The sequence below is a fragment of the Leptidea sinapis genome, chromosome 16 (assembly GCF_905404315.1).
Source record: "Leptidea sinapis chromosome 16, ilLepSina1.1, whole genome shotgun sequence".
Classification (NCBI taxonomy): domain Eukaryota; kingdom Metazoa; phylum Arthropoda; class Insecta; order Lepidoptera; family Pieridae; genus Leptidea; species Leptidea sinapis.
The window spans coordinates 9,407,627-9,427,889 of record NC_066280.1 but is presented as its reverse complement, the minus strand read 5'-3'; the positions used below and the strand labels follow the sequence as shown (position 1 = coordinate 9,427,889).

Below are 20,263 nucleotides of genomic sequence, written 5' to 3'. Positions count from 1 at the left end.
GTTTGTTGTGTTGTTTGATAAATTATTATTGGATTATGTGGCACCTCAGTATATTAAGTTTAGTTTGTAACATGGTGGGTGTGCGGTTTGGCTCCCTGGTGACTGTAGACTGACTGTCTGACAACTACGTGCGCGACCGTCCCACGGGGTGACAGACGGCGGTGGGGACGGGGTACTTAATGTCAGCGGGTAGCGGGTTACGGCCGTCTCACGCGGTTCCCTTCCCCGCAACATTTCCCCCTACCCGCTGACATCTTTCGTTGGTCGCGCACGTAGTTGTCGGACTATAAGTGTTGGCAATATCACGTTGCGGTCCCCGGGGCCAGTGTAGGCTTATATAGTAAATATATACAAGTTAACATTTACACTTTAATTCTAAAAAGGGTTCCTAAGTGCACGCACTATATAATATTGCCTTTTTTTTGCCACTGCGTTTTTGTTTAATGAAAATATGGGAAGATACGAGCAGGACGATCAGCTGATGGTAATTGATACGCCCTGCCCATTACAATGCAGTGCCGCTCAGGATTCTTGAAAAACCCAAAAATTCTGAGCGGCACTACAATTGCGCCCGTCACCTTGAGACGTAAGATGCTAAGTCTCATTTGCCCATTAATTTCACTAGCTACGGCGCTCTTCAGACCGAAACACAATAATGTTTACAATTCACGTTCCAGCGAGGTCCAGACATAATGGGGTCGTGTGTGTTAATTAGATATGTTTTTATTAACAGTTTAATTTATTGTTGAAACGTAACATGAACAGATTAAACAGTTTTACTTGAGCTGCAATATTAACGAATTATGTTTAAGCAAACTGCGGTTTCATTGGTCTGCACTTAACTCGTGAAACCTATCGGACTCCCGACTTATGAAATGTGATGTGTGCCTCACTGTGAGGTCGACTTAACTACTTAATCTGATATATAATACATATTATATACAAATGTTATATGCAATAAATCTATTTTGACGAATTAAGTCGAAGTTTTAATTTGATTCCCAAAAATGAAAATCTCTTTATTCATGTCGTAGATAGAAAATTAACACTGGATTCGCTGTCAGCGTATGTAAATGAGATAGCAATAGTCGTGTCTATGTTATGAACTGAATTTACACCAAAATCACTGAATTACGTATTAACAATCAGAATTTAAATTAAATATTGCACCACGGCCGCCATTTTTTGTTGGGAGCCAATGAACTGGGCCAAAAAAGAATCGCATACACGAAAGGGATAGCAGATATTGTAGTGTATCTCGATTTCTTTCAATACCAATCTAATTTATGTATCTGTGTCACATTATTGCAAATTCAAATATTTTTATTCAACATAGGATTTAAAATCACTTATTGAACGTCAAAATCTACCACCCATTCAAAAGAGACTGCCTCAGACCTGAGAAGAATGGGCGCAAGAAACTCAGCGGGCAGCTATTGTTCATCTTCTATCTACGATTCAAGATGGCCAAGGTGATGATACAGAATACGATTGTCAAGTTTTCTTTTTACATTTACCACCACTTCGGAAAAGGTTGAGATTTAACGAGAAGAAGTGGCAAGAAACTAATTGCCACTCTTTTAAATCAACATTTACAGCTTCATCGTCTTACAAATAATTTTAATTATAATATAATATGTAAAGTGATGCAATGAAAATACTCAACAAAAAATTCTCAATGCCTCACACGAGTCGGTAAGTAAAAAAAGTAATGTCAATTAATAAGTAAAAACAAGAGTTATTGAGTACAATATGAAAATATAAAGATTTTAGATAACTTTAGTTTTAAAAACGTGAAGCAGAGTTTCTAGTAATAGTATCATCCTGCCACCACAAGTAACGCCCGTTCACGAGCATGACGCGTGGACCAGCAAACGCCTCCCTCGACCACATTTTAGGGAAGGAAAACCCGTCCCACGTCGCCGCCACAAACAGTGGCATTTAGAATTACGGAGCTTGTCACGAGAACTCAACCAAATAACAAAAAAAATGTGCATCTACATCTTCTGCAATACTCAGTATGGAGCAAACGGCCGGCGTCATCTTCTATGATCTACGGCTGGTGACGCACCATATGTCCCGGCTTACGATCACAGCGCTGGGTAAGTTACTTACTGGGCAACAAAAGTATTAACAATTTCATATATACAGGGTGTCCCAAAGTTATGGGACATGAAGGGAAAGTACCTTAAATATCGAAGATAGGCTATTTTACTGAAACAAGACTTTATGTTATTTTTAAAAGTTAGTATTTCTGCATTCAAAGATTTTCTAAAAACTACTTGCCTCGTCTGGGAATCGAACCGAATTAAATGTAAAAAAAAAACACACTCATGATGCCAATCGAAAGAATGGCAAAAAACTAATAACTCTTCTTAAGTAACATAGTATTTTAAAAGAAAGGAACAACGTAAAATTAATGTTTTCCTACTTTGATTGGTACGAATGGCCGGCCAGATCCCCGGACCTTACACCATATATATATATATATATATTTCTTCTTTTGGGGATACGTGAAAGATATGCTATACAAAAAGCGATACGAGAACGTGGGCGAACAGAATTGTGCCATATCATATCGAGTATTCACCATAAAATGATAAGAAAATCAACAGGCAGCGGACTCAATACAATATACTACAATAATACTGCTGCTGAAACGAGCGAAGCGTAACATCTTATTAAACTTGAGAGTGGGATACTATATCTATGATTTATCCCAAAATTATGCGGCGTATAATAATTGCGCTTATCACTTTACGGCAGAAAAAGGCGCCTGTCTTATCCACCATAGCCTAGGGGACCTTCATCCGAAGAGGGCTTGTATAACAACAATGTGTGTATTAAATAAATATATACCACATACCTACACAATAGGTATATACTTTTAAATACCAAAGAAGTCACTGCAGAATTCGCGCGGACGTACATAGCGTGGTTCCTATCCGTCAGGACTTAAACTGTTATACAGGCGGGAAGAATAGAAGACAAACGTAATATTATGACGTAACATAAAACAAGTGTATATATTTGTAACTGCACATTAATTAGTACATACTTAGTTAGCACATTAATTAGGACATTACGCCTAATGTCAATACTAAGTGCGTGGATTTTATAAAGTCCGAACCTCTTCTTAATATTCATGCAAAATTAGAATTAAATCTGTTCAGTAGTTATTGTGTTTTGCTCTTTTGAGAAAAATTGTTCTTTGAAATTCCAGTTTCTATCACAAATACTGTTGTCTTCTCGACTAGCGTTGCTGAGTCACTCCTTCTGAAAAATTGTTTTGGAAGTGCAGGAAATAATTAAATTTTCTCTGGTCTCCTAAATCCTAGACATGAAAACCCTGCTGATAAGTGGAGCATATCTGTAAAAATAATAAGTTCTATGATTGGTGCCATAGCACCATATGTTACAATAGTTTTTAATAGTTGAATAAAACATGCCGTGTTTCCTGTCCTTCTGAAATATAGCAAGATACTAATACTTACCTATTGTCTAAATGAAAATAACTATCGTGCTGTTGCGGTGTAAAATAATTTTAAGCCAAACGCTTACATACTTTAACACTCATAAATAGATTACTTCATACAAAACAATTTAGCTCGACAACGGATGCAGGTCTTGAGGTACTCAAGAATATCTTTGAAGCCTGGGAGGAATCATAGAATGCACTCGGTATCATCTGTGATTCATCTAATGCTTTCTACGTATTTAACATTTGAACGCTGATCAAGAAGCTATCTCACTATGGTATATAATTTTCATATTTAAATAAAAGAATTCAGAAGGACTCAACTCGCTATGGGTGTACCACATGGGTCTATTCTTGGACCGTTCCACTTCTTAATTTACATAAATAATCTATATAACTTTGTAGAAGAAAACCCAAGGTAGTATTGTTTGCTAATGACATTTCACTCATATTCAAAGTGGAAAGAAGCCTAGCTTTATATGAAGAAGTAAACAATGCTCTATCTGACATCTTGTATATTAAGCTTAGCGCTTACCAATAACCTATTTATAAATAGTTATAAAACTAAATATATAAAAAATACCGCGCTAAATGTCATAAAAGTAGGTGCGAATGTTTTGTTAAATGATAGTTAGTAAAACTGGTGGGATCTGCTATATTTCTTAGCATTACTGTTGACTCCAAATTACAATGGGGCCCCGAAATTGAAGAACTGGCCAATTAACTTCTTCTGCAGCATATGCGGTTATGAAGATCAGACAAGTTAATAATAATTTTCCATAATATTATGATATAAAAATACCATTTTGTGCTGCAGAAGAGGGCTATTCGCGCTATTTACAACCTAGGCCCCAATTTATTCATTTATTGATTCATTTTGAGATAAATTTAAAGAAACAAATATCTTCATAAGGACAGTAACGAATTTGCAGAAACTGTTGTGATGCCTACTACTCGGTTGAGTCAAATTAGTAAGTCTGTTATGCTTTTACAAAATTATATGTTACTCGTGGACCCAACAGACGTTGTCCTGTACACACGTCTTAAATTTGAAAAATCGGACCAGTCGTTGGGAGGAGTTCACTAACATACACATGATCAGGAGAATTATATTGTATGGACGGAATTGAGAATCTAAACCAATCTCAAATTCACTAAAACAAACAAAAAAAAATCATCTAAATCAGTCCAGCCGTTTAGGACGTAGTTTAATTGTGAATCTAAACCATTCTCGAATCCACCTGAAGACACACACCAATCTCAAATTCACTGGAACACACAAAAATATCATTAAAATCGGTCCAGCCGTCTAGGAGGAGTTCAGTGACATACACACGCACACAAGAAATATATATATAAAGATAATATAATTTTCATAATTTTCAGGATTGGCAATGGAATCCTCAGGTTATTTATAAATTAATTTCGTTGTACAATATAACATATTATATTGTAACTGTTCGGTCTTTGCATTGTATATTATTTGGTAAAGTGCCAGTTAATTTCAACTGTGGAGATCCAACTTGCTGAGGTGCCATCTATCGCTACTGTACTTCAACCCTAAGTTGAAACCGGTAGCAAACGGTGGCGCTAGTCGCGACAATCACGTGACGTATGTGTGTGTGGACGCAACTCATTAGCCTACACAAGCTCTCTTCCGCTTCGACCGCCGCCGTACGAGAAGGTTCCGTCCGAGACGTTCTGGGCCGCCCTTCGAGCCTCGAGGCTTGAACCACGTTGGTTCCTGTAGTGCCTTGCACCGGTGGATGCTGTGTGGCGAGGAGCAGTAAAGGTAGGTGGTACATGCATTGTTCCTTTTTTCACGGTTGCTTTATTGCGCCTACCAAATAATCTACAGTCCATTCTTAATATCGAACAGTAACCATATTTTTATGAAAAAAGAAGCCCGCTGAGTTTTTTACTTTTGGATGTTCGTTTTGTACGGAGGAAATCAACCCAGAGATTAATTCAGTTTTACGGTGTTCATGACATAAATATCCACATTTAATTTGTACCTACATTTATGGACGATGCGGGACACGAAACCCGCGCCTCTTGGGTTCCATCCGAGCGCTCTTACCAACTGAGCCATCGATCGTAAATCTTGGTGTCTCTCAGTTTGTCTACAGGATCTATTTTACAGTTGATAAGTGTTATAAAATAATATCTATAAATATAAAAATGAATTGCTGTTCGTTAGTCTCGCTAAAACTCGGGAACGGCTGAACCGATATGGCTAATTTTGATCTTGAATTATTTGTGGAAGTCCAGAGAAGGTTTAAAAGGAAGGAATAAATATGAAAATGAGAAGGTTGAATAAATATGAAAATGCTCGGAATTAAATAATAACAATAATTTTATTTTTTCTTTTATATGTCCCCCGTCGTTGAGAAATGAAATAAAAATAATATTTTAAAATGAATAACTAATTAGAATTTTTATATCTTTCTAACTTTCTTGTTTTGTCATTAATAAGATTTCTGAATTTAACCGCACCACAAAACAAAACAAAAAAATAGTTTGAAAATGAAGAGAATGCTTTGAATTTATCAAATTGAAACCTTATAAATAGCCAGTATTTCAGGAAAACTCTGTTTTGTAAGTAAGCAACATCACGTGTATTTAATCGAAAATAATAATAACATTTCATTCATACCGACCATTTCTTTTTAATTGCTTCAATAAAAAAAGGATTCTCTTTGTTTGTTTTAAGTTTATTTTATACAAAAGTTTAGGTCTTTTATTTATCGATTGTGGCAGTACGAAGTCTGCCGGGTCAGCTAGTCTAATATATAAAATTCTCATGTCGCGGTGTTTGTAGTTAAACTCCTTCGAAGCGGCTTGACCGATTCTCATGAAATTTTGAGTGCATATTGGGTAGGTCTGAGAATCGGACAACATCTATTTTTCATCCCCTCAAATGTTAAGGGTGGTCCACGCCAATTTTTTTTTAATTCTATTTAATTTTTTTTGAAATTTGTTTGATTATGAGTCAACATTAAAAAATACATACAACTTCAAATTTTTACCCGTCTACGATCAACAGTTACTTTTGTATTGCGATTTTAATATCGGCAATATAACGTTTGCTGGGTCAGCTAGTATATATATATGTATATATATATATATATATATATATATATATTCCGATGAAAATGATATATTCCTGTATCAGACCCAGCTGAAATAGAACCTGTAGTTGCAATAGTAATTTGCACCCAAAGAATGCCTGGCCCCCTTAACCCTTTCCCACCTGTTTGCTCAGAACGATTACCGTAATCGCAGTAATGGTTAACAGATTGACCTGATGTATTAATATTGCAAACATTAGTTAACTGTCATTGCATTACATTATCTACAGGTGATCGTTACATTTTAGTTCGAGCAGAACTGTTCGTTAGCTTTTGTGATACTCTCTAATGTACTCACAACTCCAACTGGCTTAACATCATTTGTTTTCAGATCAGTCATCTCCATATCTGCAGTTATATAAAAAAGTTTCAGTAATTAATTAACTAATATACATTATGAACCCATTGATACCTCTACTCTACACATAAGTACACTGCTGTCATTTTTATTTTATTTATGCAATAGATACTCTCTCTCTCACAAGAGTCCGGCTCTTTCCGTTGTCTTTCCGGTACCAGTAAAATTCCTCCGCAATGTGCAATTTTAATGCAGGCATACAAATCGGGACAAAAAGACATCCTGTAGATATTGTAATGATGATTGAAGAGTCAACAGCGGCGCGGCTGGTTGCGTCCGACTAATCAAACACAATATAATGACAGCGGCTGTCGAGTTCGTCCCTATATCACACGCGAGTTGAGCTGACTGTGCACTGCATGACCACCATGGATCTCGTGAGCTTCATTGTGGCGTATTTCTCCTCGAAACATCTTTTTTTGATAACAGCCATAGTTTGTTGGAAACCAGGTAATTTGTGCAACAACTATGTCAAAAATACTGATTGTTTAAAAATATAACTGTTAGGCAAGTTGTAGATCTACGTCTGTACCTTCACTATCATGGGTTACTAAGCATGACTCATTACAATTTGACCCCGATCGATAAGACGAGATCCAGCTTCCTTAGTTCTATGGTCTTCTCTGGTCGGTGCAACGTGGAAAATTCTTGATATCTTAAAAGCGCACACTCCTATTTTCCTGATTCCTTCAATGTTTTAAGGAATTACGACAAATATAGATTTTGATGGCAGCTAGAAAAATATGTAGTTTTTTAGTAAGAAGATGGAGTCATACTAGAGGAGTTATAAAGCTAAGCCTGAAATTCCGACAACGCACCTCTCGGCGGTGATCACTTCCTATCAGTTGACTGTATAGATTATCTGATGGCAAGTGTGTAGCTGGAAATCCTCTTTTTTTTCTCTCCTTTATTCCATTTAAAAAGAGTTGTTAAGATGTCGACATCTACAAGTGATCTACCACTTTTTCTGCTTCGTAGAGTCCACGTCCCGGCTGATCCGCTTAGCGGGCTCTTCCGGTCTACGAGTGAGTCTGTACGCCGACACCAGCTCGCCGCCGGAGCTGCCGCCCTACCGCAACTTCCGCGAGGGCGTCGTACTGGACAGCGCCTGTCCCCACTTCTCTAGCATTCTGGAGCAGGTGAGTGGCATCTCTCTCTCATGCCTATGGATGGTATTAGACGCTTAGCTTTATATCTGAATGGGGAAAGAGCTGCGGCAGAATGTTGGAAAAAATCTGATTCCGAATAAACACAAGAAACCATAATTAAATTCGTGTCAGCATTGTTAGAGCAATGTGACGTAAGTATCTAATTATTGAGTGAACACTGTTTATTTTAACCGGACTTACAAAATCGCTTTTAGCATGTCATTTATGCCTTTTTCACTAAGATTTGCCGTGGCGGACCTTTCAGAAGCACCGCTTCTGGGTGGAAAACGTGCGCCCAGTGATTTGGCGATTACAAGAACTTATAGCATATGTTCACAAGTGGAGGGCTCCCTTCCGAGGATGCTGGATATATCAGACCACATCAACTCGTGTACACTACCAAGCAGTAGTGTACAGCATAAACAAGATAAGATGATGCTATTAAAGAATCTAAACTAAATTATATAGCTCCCTCAGATACAGGTACATAGCATACAGGTAGTTTCTGCTCCGTGAACGACTAGATTACGTGGGATGCGTTGAGGTGGCATTTATTGGATGCATTATCACTAGGAACATTCTACCAAGAATAAAAATGTGGAATTCAAATTCTTGCACCGTACTTTCAGGACGATACGAAATAGATACTTAAATTTTTGAAGTAAAACTTCTTTGGACGTGACTTGGGAGTAACTCCGAATATTTTTCTGATAGAAGTAACGTTAGTACAATTACAAGTAATCAATTGAAACAATTTTTAACCATTATAATTTAATGGTTTAAATTTTTTTTTCAAATTGCTTTGTAATATTTTCTGAAAATCTCCAAGTGTATTTGTTCATTTATGACTACTTTGTAATAAATAATTAATAAAAGTTCTCAGTCTGACGTTTGCGACATTCGTTGTTTATTTCTCTTCGTCCCTCGGACAGGCAAAAGGTCCGAGCCCATAGAGCCATATTCGTTAATATTCAATAACAACGTTATATTGGTGTGATATTAATAATTTAATTATTTTTATTCAATTATTTATTAATAACACGGCTTAAATAAATGTAAGTATATATTTAATAATATAAATCAAAGCTTCCAGATAAGCAATATATATATATTGATACGCCCTGCCCATTACAATAATATTACGGCAAAAGATTGAAAGTCAAGAGGAATAAAGATTTTGAAAGGTTTCATCATAGAAAATAATGTTTTTATGAATTTTCTGAATCTACCTAATTCTTAATAATGTCCTATTGAATTTCAGTTTTTTCGTGAGCTAATTGTAACGCAATAACTAGAGAAAAGCACTAGGACAAAGTATTTTCATTGCAGGCGTAGATTTTAATGTAAGATACACATTGTATGAAGAACTCCTGGAAAATCGGCTTATATTTTGATGTGCAGAAAAGTTTTATTCGAGATATTGGTTATTCACGTACCTACGCGGAATATGGAATCCAGTCTACAAATTGCCCAATTAATAAATACTTTCTCAATTATTATACTAACCGATAAACAAAGCTCTGTATTTTATCTTGTATTGATATGCCGAGATAGATTTAAGTCGACGCTGGCCAAGTTGCATTATTTATTGTACACCTTTCAATAGGCATCATCGAATCGCTCCTTCAACCATCGATACTCGTGGCTCATCTTGTACTCCAGTCACGCGCGAAACTCGAGCGCGTGGGAGCGACAGTTGCCTGCCGCCGTGTTGCCTGATGCTGATCTGGTACTGGCGTTTTCTGATGCGCTGGTGGATGTGTATCGCGAGCAGGAGGGCCGGGCTCTCATCGCCACCCACCTGGGTCGCCCAGAGACCAGCCGCGATCTACGGCGGCTGTGGTGCTCCTTACCCACACCCGCGCGACGTCGCAGCGACCTGCACAACATCTACCTGAAAGCAACAACCGTTGTAAGATATGAAAATTATTTTGGTGCAAATTGTTACCATGACAACACAACATGAGAAAATGTTTCATCAAAACTCACTAATACTTTTTTTATATAGAAAAATATCTTTACTAACAAGTAAATTAAGTTATGTACAAAACCAGTGTAGGTAGATCCTAGTAGCACAGTATCGTAATTTTAGGGATTGTTTTGTGGGTACTTAGGCCTAATAAAAACATATCAAACAGAATAAATTCATTACATGGTAAACAAACGTTGTTAAGTATAATAATTATTGATTCAGCAAGGTTTTTTAGTCTATGTAAGCCTTAGACACAGCATTACATTTTATATCACTGACAATTTTGTGACTCACTGATACTACGGAAATTCGTAATCACCCGTCTAATGAAGATGGTAAAATTTAATTTTGAGTTGTGTTTGTGAGATCTACATAGTAGGTATGTTTAGATCGGTGAAAGTAATATTAATGGCACAGATACCAGAAATCCATTTGCATCTGCAGATAATAATACCGCACTGTGCAATCGCCTAAGCAAAAAAGAGAAATAAATTAAGCAGGTAGATGGAATGGGACTCGTCTTTACACAGGTCAAATACCAAGGTAGTTTTCGTTATAATCATGCTTAAGAAGCTAAGAAGTCAATGGAAAACATGATTTTTGAAACTTTTGATCGCATAATTAGCCTAGTTTGAACTGGCATTAACGATTCCCGTGAGATAGAAGTGAGAGGAAGAACCGTATTGGTAATAATTGCTACGTGCCATCTTCAAAGATATATATATCAAGAAAAACGCAATAATTTTGAATACTTACCCAGGTGGGACGACCGACAACGTTTTGAAATAATCATTCAGATTGAAATAACGAGTTCTCTGGGAGTGCCGGCAGAAGTAAAAACTTGAACATTAACGTTGTGCAATTATGAATATTTTGGATTGGTTAGCGAATAGTTTCAATTCAAAAATAAATAGATAATTGTTCTTAGATAACCTGGCCGCAGTACTTCAAAGGCTGGGACGATCTGACGGACAGACAGATAGATACGTTTCCGAAGCTGACGTATCCTTTACTCATGTTGCTGGCAGAAGATCTTAACTTTCGGTGAGTGTGAATACAATGAACGAGAAACATCGAACTTAATGTAGTAAGAAGTTTAATTATTTGTATTGGGATTCTAGTGTACTTTCAACTTTATCGATTATCAAAACGGCTTTTTAGCGACTCTTTTATTGCTTTTGTTCTGTATTTTTTTATAGTTTTTGATCTGAAATTGAATTTAAATAGGTAGTCTTGGAATTTTTAACTAATTTTCTTGGGATTGGGTAACAATGTGTATGTAATAATTGGACTAGAGATTTAATTGTAACCGAAGTAATATTGTTTTGACCTCTCCAGGACGAAAAGGGCGCTATTGCTACGTGAAAACTCGTGAAAAGCGTGAGGCAAAATGATTTAAGTTTCGAACCCTACTTGACCATACATCCGGGAATTAGGCTGCGTTAAAGCTCACTTGTTGAATAAATAACTATTTATCTTCGCAATAATGATTTATCCTACTAGGTGACCCTTTTCGGATCTACAGCACCTCCCCAGATCAACCCCTTCCAAAAAGTTAATTCTTTCTACGACAGAGTCTAAGTACACCTGGGGGACTCAACGGCCATATATGTTGGGGGTGCTTTTGAGTCTGATGTGGTCAGTTATTGTCCACCTAGAATTCTTATCTGGTCTCTGGACAAAGAGATCACCTTCTTAATGATATTTTTCTTGATAGGTTCGTCTTTGGCTCTTGTTGTCTCCCAGTGCTGTTTGTATTGAAGTAACATGTTGATGTGACGTGTCTAAATGCAGCATGAGACGGGCCAGTTACTTGATACTAAAAAAAAATACTTGATACTAACTAAGACTAGAACAAATTATAGCAAGCGTATGTTTATTTACAAAGGCGCACAACTTTTTAATAGTTTACCTTCATCTCACAAAAAGATTGTCGTTTAAAACATTTAAATGTGAGTTATCAGACTATATTATTTCAAAGTTTTTATAAAAAAACATGTCTGAAATAGTTTGTTATACGACAGTGACCTGTAAAAGTGTATTATTATAAATTTTGTGAACAAGAATTTACTAAGTACCTAGATACCAATGGGAGGGTCATTTGTACAGGATGCCTGCTAGATTATGGGTACCACAACGGCGCCTATTTCTGACGTGAAGCAGTAATGTGTAAGCATTATTGTGTTTCGGTCTGAAAGGCGCCGTAGCTGGTGTAATTACTGGACAAATGAGACTTAACATCTTATGTCTCAAGGTGACGAGCGCAATTGTAGTACCAATCAGAGTTTTTGGGTTTTTCAAGAATCCTAAAAGGCACAGCATTGAAATGGGCAGGGCGTATCAATTACCATCAGTTGAACGTCCTGCTCGTCTTGTCCCGTATTGGCATAAAAAAAAGATAATATGAACTGAAACATGTAAAGAACGGCGGATAAATTACAACAACGTATTGTGTTCTCATTTAAGTGACAATATTATGTTTTTAATGAGAAAATAAATATCTTTAAACCTAACCTAACTGTGACACTCGGGTAATCCCTGTGGAAGCCCTGTGGTATTGCATGGTGTTCGCTTTTTTGTTATCAGTCGTGACACATTCCAGATACAACATGAAGCAGGTGGACGTATACGGGGTGAACAAGCAGGGCAGGTTCGACGGGCTAGCGGGGGAGCTGCAGCGGGGTGAGGTGGAGGTGGGAGTGGCCTCCATGTTCATGAGGACCGACCGCCTGCTGGTGCTGCACTACTGTTCTGAGACTGTTGAGCTCAAGTGAGACGACCACTGCGTGATTTTATTACTGCATTATCTCCTGCATCCATTGATATATATACATGTTGGAAAATCAATCATAAAATTATCATATTTTTCCGAGAAACTAGTGAGCTTACTTAGACTTTGCTCAGACTTCACTTACGTAAAACTCAGCACAACACTTGTGTTAGCTTAGTATAATCTTTCATTTCGTTTATATGGTCATTTGATAATTGATAGCTGAAATTATGGTGAACTCAAGTTAAGACCGCCCAATGCTAAAGTCAACTTCGTGTTGTATCATACCCAGCTAAGTTATATCTAAGTAAAGTCTGAGCAAAGTCTAAGTACGGTCTATAGCTCTCAGCCTTAAACCTTTACATTTTTTATCGTATTCTTGACGCTTTCGGACACTTTTCTATGGGACGAGACGAGCAGGACGTTCAGCTGATGCTAATTGATACGCCCTGCCCCTTGCAATGCAGTGCCGATCAGACCCAAAAATTCTGAGCGGCACTACAACTGCGCTCGTCACCTTGAGACAAGACGTTAAGTTTAATTTTCCCGTAATTTCACTTGCTACTGCGTCCTTCAGACCGTATCACAGTAAAGCTTACTGCTACTGCTTCACGGCAGAAATAGGCGCCCATAATCTATACCACTCACTTGCTTTTATTTTGAAAATATCTTTAACTGTCACGCCGTTATCACTTCACTCTAAAATAATACTTTAATATATATTGTTAAATAACTGGGAAGTTATGCCGCGTTGAACAGCTGGACCAGCCATAAATATTCTATTAGATATTCTGTTATGTTGATACATAATAGCTTAATAGCTTATATACACTTTTATTACAAATTGCCAGCCACTGTTCAGGCATTATCTATAAATAAATTTAAATGTTTTATAATAAAATGGCTCTGTCGTTAATCCTCCACAGCTGAATATCTAAGTGATCGGACAGCCTGGGACTAGATTATGGTCTTTTTATAACAATAGTAATGACAGTACAATATTGTATATTTTTATTAAAAAGAGTGCAACAAAAGAATGCTGAGAGTTTCTAGCGCCGCTTCTTTCTCTCTCAGAGCGCCATTTGTTTCCAAAGCGGTTGTAGTATTTTTTTTATGGAATAGGAGGACAAACGAGCGTACGGGTCACCTGGTGTTAAGTGATCACCGCCGCCCACATTCTCTTGCAACACCAGAGGAATCACAAGAGCGTTGCCGGCCTTTAAGGAAGGTGTACGCGCTTTTTTTGAAGTATATTAGAAATGACATCAAAAAGAATTCTATAGGAATCAATTTTGAGAAAATAAATGCCTTTTATATATTGATCGGTAAGTGTTGGTTGGTTGCAGGGGAGCGTTCATCTTCCACCAGCCGTCGCAGTCGGCCGTCAGCAACGTGTTCGTACTGCCCTTCAGCCGTGGCGTGTGGCTGGCGGCAGGTAGCTCATGCTGTGGCGCCGCGCTACTCCTGGCCGTACTCGCCAGTGTGGTGCGCCGTTTGGACCTGCCGGACCACCGCGTGGCTCGACTCCACCTGGCCGAGAGCTTCACCTTCGCTATTGGCACCATTTGCCAGCAAGGTACACCTAATTTTACTATCGATTAGCCCAAAGTAATGCCGTCATTCAGTATCTCGCGCCTATCTCAGTTGATTGACTGAGTTTTTTTGCAATGAGAATATTTTTTTGCTTATTAGGAAAACATACAGCTTAGTTATATAATTAACTATAACCAAAACCATTTATTTAAGTTTCCAAAGGCTAGTTTAAAATTAATACAATATAAGATATAGCATTAGGTGTGTAGGTACCACAAACGAGATAGGACCGATACCTGCCATCAAATTTTTCTTTAGGTGTATTTCCTGATGGCAGAGATGAACCCTCCAATCTTATATTTAAATTGGTTTACTTTTAGGTATTCACAAGCTCGTATGATGAATTTATTTTGTCCATAATTGATGAACATGACTTACGCTTTCTTAATTTAGGTATGCTGTATTTTTTTAATGTAAGGACTTATGACACGGAATGTTTGATCTTTGTGTTCCTTTCTTATTTGTAAAGTAATTTAGTAGTGTTAAGTGACCTCAACCTTTTGTTCAAGCATTTTAAAAATTTGATACTTTGATGATGATACTTTCTAACATGTCCACATAAACTGAATATTGAGGGTTCCAAGCAAGTGGATGCATATTCCAGATGGGACCTAACACGCGCGTTATGTAAGCAACATAACAGTGTTGGGATTTTTAAAATCAATCGTTTATCGAAGAACAAATCCGAGCATTCTATACGCTTTGCTTGTAATTTTTGTATATTTTATTTCGAAAAGTAATTGTGTGTCAAGCTGAACTCCCAGGTCCCGCACCTCCTCAACTTGACACAATTTTTTTCCAAGCAAGAAGTAATTATGATATAACACTTTTTTTTCTAGTGAAGGTAATAGTACAACTAGGTTTAACTCTAAGCCATTATCTAAACAATATTGACTAATACGGTCCAAATCTTCCTGCAAACCTTAACAATCTTTTTCTCTTTTAATTACATTGAATTTTTTTGTGTCGTCTGCATATAAAAGTAGATAAGAGTGTTTTATACATTTTACAACGTCATTAATAAATATATTACAGTATTATAAATGTACTGGTGCGAGGTGCGAGCCCTGAGGCACGCCAGACGTTATCAGAGCGAAAGTAGATGTGGTGATGCCGATGTGTTGGACACCCGACTAATTTGCCCATACAATGCTATTTTGTAGCAAGTGTTGCAGTGAGGCACCGTCCTACTGGCAGAGAGAAGCTGGTGGTGGTCACCGCGTCTCTGTGATGTTAGCAACTGTTTTCTGATGGTATTAATATATCATTGTATGATGCGTAGCTTACTTTCATAATATTTCTTGAGATATCATTTGAGTACGTCATATTCAATATTTATTAAAATCCTGATGCGAGGGTTGAAGGTCTCAGTTTTATTCTGACAATGTTCTCAATGCTGACACTTTTGTTTAACGATACATAGCGATCCGAATCCGGCACCACCACTGGGGCATTTAATCACCAACAAAGCAGGGCTTGATAATGAAGTAGACATGATGACGCTAAACAGGCTCGGAGGTGACGCCACAGCTGATGTCAGCGAGGGTGCTGATGCTGTTCACGCTGCTGAGCTGCGTCTTCGCGTTCACGGCGTACTCCGCAAAGATCGTGTCAATCCTGCAGTCACCCAGCAGCGCCATGCAGACCATCGACGACCTGGCGCAGTCACCCATGCAGCTCGGCGTGCAAGATACCACCTACAAGAAAGTCTACTTTGCGGTGTGTTCTGTTTTTCCAATGTTTTTTATTGGTAAAATGCCAGTTAATTTACACTGTGAAGATCATTCTGCGCTAGGCATTACCATTCGCGTGGCGTATGTATGCCTTACTTATTGACATTAGCCTGTACATCCCCTCTGTGGCTTGTAACTGCCGTACAAGGGTAACAGGTTCTCACTCGCCCCTTGATTCCTGAAAACTACATTGGATTTCTGTTGTGTCGTGCTGGTGGAAGCGTACTTAATAATCATTGTTATTTTTCACAAGCCTTTTCTTTTTATTCCTATCAAACAATATACAGTCAACTTTAAAATTTAACACAATGTGAATTATTGCCTTAATCTAATTTAACTTTTCGATATAGTCGCCTTTTAGCATAACACATTTTGAAGATCTCTTTTTCTACCATTTAATTTCTTCATTCTGCACATCTAGTCCCCTATAAATAGATCTAGTGATTACCTACCGTTCTCTAAAGTCTAAATTACCTACCGTTGAGGCTAAATTTGAAGTAATAGATTTCATCTTTGTTCTTTGGTGTGGTGCAGCCGTTACCGTTTGCAACTAGACAGACTATTTGAATTAATTGGCATCTAGTAACTTTGTGCGGGTGTCTCGGCAGTCATGCAATAAGGGACAGTAAAGGAAAATTGACAAAAGATGATAATGAATGGTTTAGATACGGGAAAATAAATAGAGGAAGATAAATAATCAGTTGGGAAGATGATTTAAAAAGGTGGCAGGAACCACCTGGAGAAGAACTGCTATGGACAGACAGACATGGAAGGATCTGGATCAGGCCTATGACGGAAGACAAGCGGACAATGAAGATATCGAGTAAAACAACTGCCTTGTTAATGTAATGTATTGTTTACAAATAAAGGCTCTCATTCATTCATAGTAACTCTGTGAATGGCTCGAGCTGCGGGCGTTGCGTTCAGACTGCTTAGTATAATGGGGCTTCACTTATTCACAATGCACATTCGTTATATCGGGGGTCAAGCAAAATTAACAATAAAACAAAACAAATCTTGTAACTATATTTACAATACTATGACTACATTAAATTAAAACTATCATTTCGTGGAAGCGTACCTGGAATACTGGCAGCATTTCCGCGTTGGATAGCTAGGCTGATCCGTTGACCGAGATAGCTGCCAGCGCTTGGGTTTCCAGTAGCCTTATTGAGGCGCGAAGATAGTATTTTGAACATTCTCCGCGCCTCTGGGCCCCACGGCCCAAGTGTCTCGACACGAAAGGGCATAAAGATGTATGACTCACTGAGATCAACATATTTGCGACGCTTGCCGTCTTCGGCAGTCGAAGCAGCAGCCCCAGCACCAACTGACGTAACTTGGACATGAGAAGGAGCCAGAGTGTCGACGCAAGTCGCGTCCCAAACCAGCGCCCTTCCCCGTGCACAACAATAAAACCACTCGCGAGTATTGTATTACTGACCACTTTAATAAAACTCAAGTGCACTGTTAATATATCTCAAAACTCCACGTATCGTTAATGCTCAATAAATACAATTGAACCTGCTCACATCCAATATTAGGTATGAACCAATATAAACACGACCCAAGTGGAGCCCAGCGCCATCTATTGACGTAGTGCGAAAACAATACTAATTGAGCACTTCAGTTAAGCGCAAGCACCGATAGATCTGTGGCCACCCTCCCCCTCCCTACTTCCACTCCCCGTGATTAGCGTTTTTCTTGATAAATTGCCAAAGATCGAGCATTGTTAGCATCTGACCAGTCATGCTGTAGTTGAAATATTATTGAGGCAGTTTTTTTTTAATTGAAAAACGATTGTATCTCGATAATCGCAAACAGGAGAGCAAGGAGCCGGCCACGCGGCGCCTCTTCCAGCGCAAGATACAGCCGCAGGGCGAGCGCGCCTACCTCAGCGTGGTGGAGGGAATAGAACGTGTACGCACGCAGCTGTTTGCGTACCAGGTAACGCCGGCTTCATTATCTAAATACATAAAATAACTTTGATACGAAAATATAAGATTTTAAGAAAGCTTTGTTTGCGCTTTAATATTATTTACATACGAGTACATACGAGGGTCCGCTACCCTTATAACTTAAGTACATAGGTGAATGGTCACATTTCAGCTGTAATGCTGATATCTAGCGATCAGTGTGGTAAAAGTGGGAGCCTTTTCTAAGCGTATAACTATTATACTCAGGTCGAACAGAGCTCCGGCTATGACGTCATCAGCAGAACTTATACTGAGAGCGAGAAATGTGGTCTGAAAGAGATCCAAGCGTTCAAGCTGCCCATGGTAGCCGTTCCCATCCGCCGTCACTCCGGTTATCGGGATCTCTTCGCTGTAAGGTTAGCCAGTATGTTTAAGCCAGCCATCAACAGGCGACCGTGAAGTTTATTTAATGGTAGTTTATTTTAACTTCGGGGAATCCATCAACTATTTATATAAAAATGGTAAGATCTGATTCCTTGGCGCCTTGTGTGACTTTCAGAGTGCGACTTTGAGAGTAGATAGAGACGGCGACTATTTCTGTCGTGCAACAGTAATGTGTATACATTGTTTCGGTCTGAAGGGCGCCGTAGCTAGTGAAATTACTGGGCAAATGAGACTTAATCTTATGTCTCAAAGTGACGAGCAATTGTAGTGCCGCTCACAATTTTTGGGCTTTTCAAGAATTCTGAGCGGCACTGAAATGGGCAGGTCGTATCAATTACCATCAGCTGAACGTCCTGCTCGTCTCGTCCCTTATTTTCATAAAAAAAGTTTGCAAGTTATTTGGTGGTAAAAGGTCGGTATTGCTCATCCTATAGTTACGTTGCTGACGTTTTATGACTTGACAATCAAAATCGGTTACAGTTCGTATCGAATCTATCTATTCTACCATGTTGCAACTCCGTTAAAGATGTTTTTTTTTTGAAAAAAGGAGGACAAACGAGCGTTAGGGTCACCTGGTGTTAAGTGATCACCGCCGTTCACATTCTTTTGCAACACCAGACGAATCACAGGAGCGTCGCCAGTCTTTAAGGAAGGTGTACGCGCTTTTTTTGAAGTTACCCATGTCGTATCGTCCTGGAAACACCGCACAAGGAAGCGCATTCCACAGTTTTGTAGTACGTAGACGGTGGATGAAAGCTCCTTGAAAAGCGCCCAGAGGAGGACCGCCACACATCCACATGGTGGGGATGATATCCGAATATGTGGCGTGTTAGCGAAGGTGGAGTTTGGTGGTAGGAATCATGTAACAGCTCTTCGGAAAACTCCCCGTGATAAATGCGGTAGAAGACACACAGTGAAGCGACGTCTCTACGCAACGCCAAGTGATCCAGCCGTTCACAGAGCACTGGGTCCTTGACAATTCAAGCTGCTTCGCGTTTGTCTTTATGATAGTTTAATGTAAGTCTATCGGTATATGTGTGGCTGCAGGCTGCGTTGGCAGCGCGAGGTGGGGCTGATGGGGCGCGCGCGGCACACGTGGCTGGCGGCGCAGCCACAGTGCCGCCAGGCGGGTGGCGGCTTCGTCAGCATCGGCATCTCCGACGTGCTGCCGGCGGTGCTGGTGCTGCTAACGGGCGCCGCGCTGTCGGCCGTACTGCTACTTCTAGAGATCGCGGTTCACGCGCTACCCTCACACCCGCCCCCGCTAAGACAATGGTGCACTAAAAACTACGAGAAATAAAGACACTCTTCTAATCGATTTGTTTTATATTTATATTTTGGATAGTTGACGTTACCAACAGGCTTTAAGAATAATTGTAAGATATCTTAATGTATTTAAAACTTTTAGCAAAAGATACTTAACACAGACTGGGGGACTTTCGGCAAACTTTCCGACGTGTTCAAGAACAAACGAGTGCCTTTAAGCCTCAAGCGCTGCACATTCGAACAGTGCGTCTTACCCGTAATTACTACTCTCGCCTCTCGCCTCCTCACTCTCTCTTTCACTCTTCAACTCAAGAACATCTCACCTATGTGTATACAGGATGGCCGAGAAGTTAACGTCCAAAGCTAAAATTTGAAAGCCTCATGGTGATGAGTATCCGAATCACCCCTATGTATGTTCTACGATTTTGCGTAGAATAATTTTTTTCCCCTTTTA

The 20,263-nt window shown here is 38.9% G+C and overlaps 1 protein-coding gene across 2 annotated transcripts; it reads left to right on the top strand.

Moving 5' to 3' along the window:
- Positions 1-10,701: 10,701 nt before the first annotated feature.
- On the top strand, positions 10,702-19,900 carry LOC126968718 (glutamate receptor ionotropic, kainate 4-like). Of its 2 annotated transcripts, none has more exons than XM_050813814.1 (8): positions 10,702-10,773; positions 11,016-11,131; positions 12,690-12,857; positions 14,204-14,433; positions 15,961-16,169; positions 18,008-18,130; positions 18,367-18,515; positions 19,591-19,900. In XM_050813814.1, exons 2-8 carry the CDS (start codon positions 11,103-11,105, stop codon positions 19,841-19,843), a joined length of 1,161 nt encoding a protein of 386 aa, XP_050669771.1. In that variant the 5' UTR covers positions 10,702-10,773; positions 11,016-11,102; the 3' UTR covers positions 19,844-19,900. The 2 variants fall into 2 exon arrangements, with proteins under 2 accessions (XP_050669771.1, XP_050669770.1); XM_050813813.1 differs by having other exon boundaries at positions 10,773-10,847.
- The last annotated feature ends 363 nt before the right edge of the window (positions 19,901-20,263 follow it).

What these genes read in the sequence shown, in the direction of transcription:
- LOC126968718 (XM_050813814.1), top strand. Translation starts at nt 11,103, where the DNA reads ATGTTGCTGGCAGAAGATCTTAACTTTCG. An exon ending in TCTGAGACTGTTGAGCTCAA is followed by an intron (nt 12,858 to 14,203) that starts GTGAGACGACCA and finishes GGTTGGTTGCAG; the next exon opens with GGGAGCGTTCATCTTCCACC. An exon ending in CGGGATCTCTTCGCTGTAAG is followed by an intron (nt 18,516 to 19,590) that starts GTTAGCCAGTAT and finishes GTGTGGCTGCAG; the next exon opens with GCTGCGTTGGCAGCGCGAGG.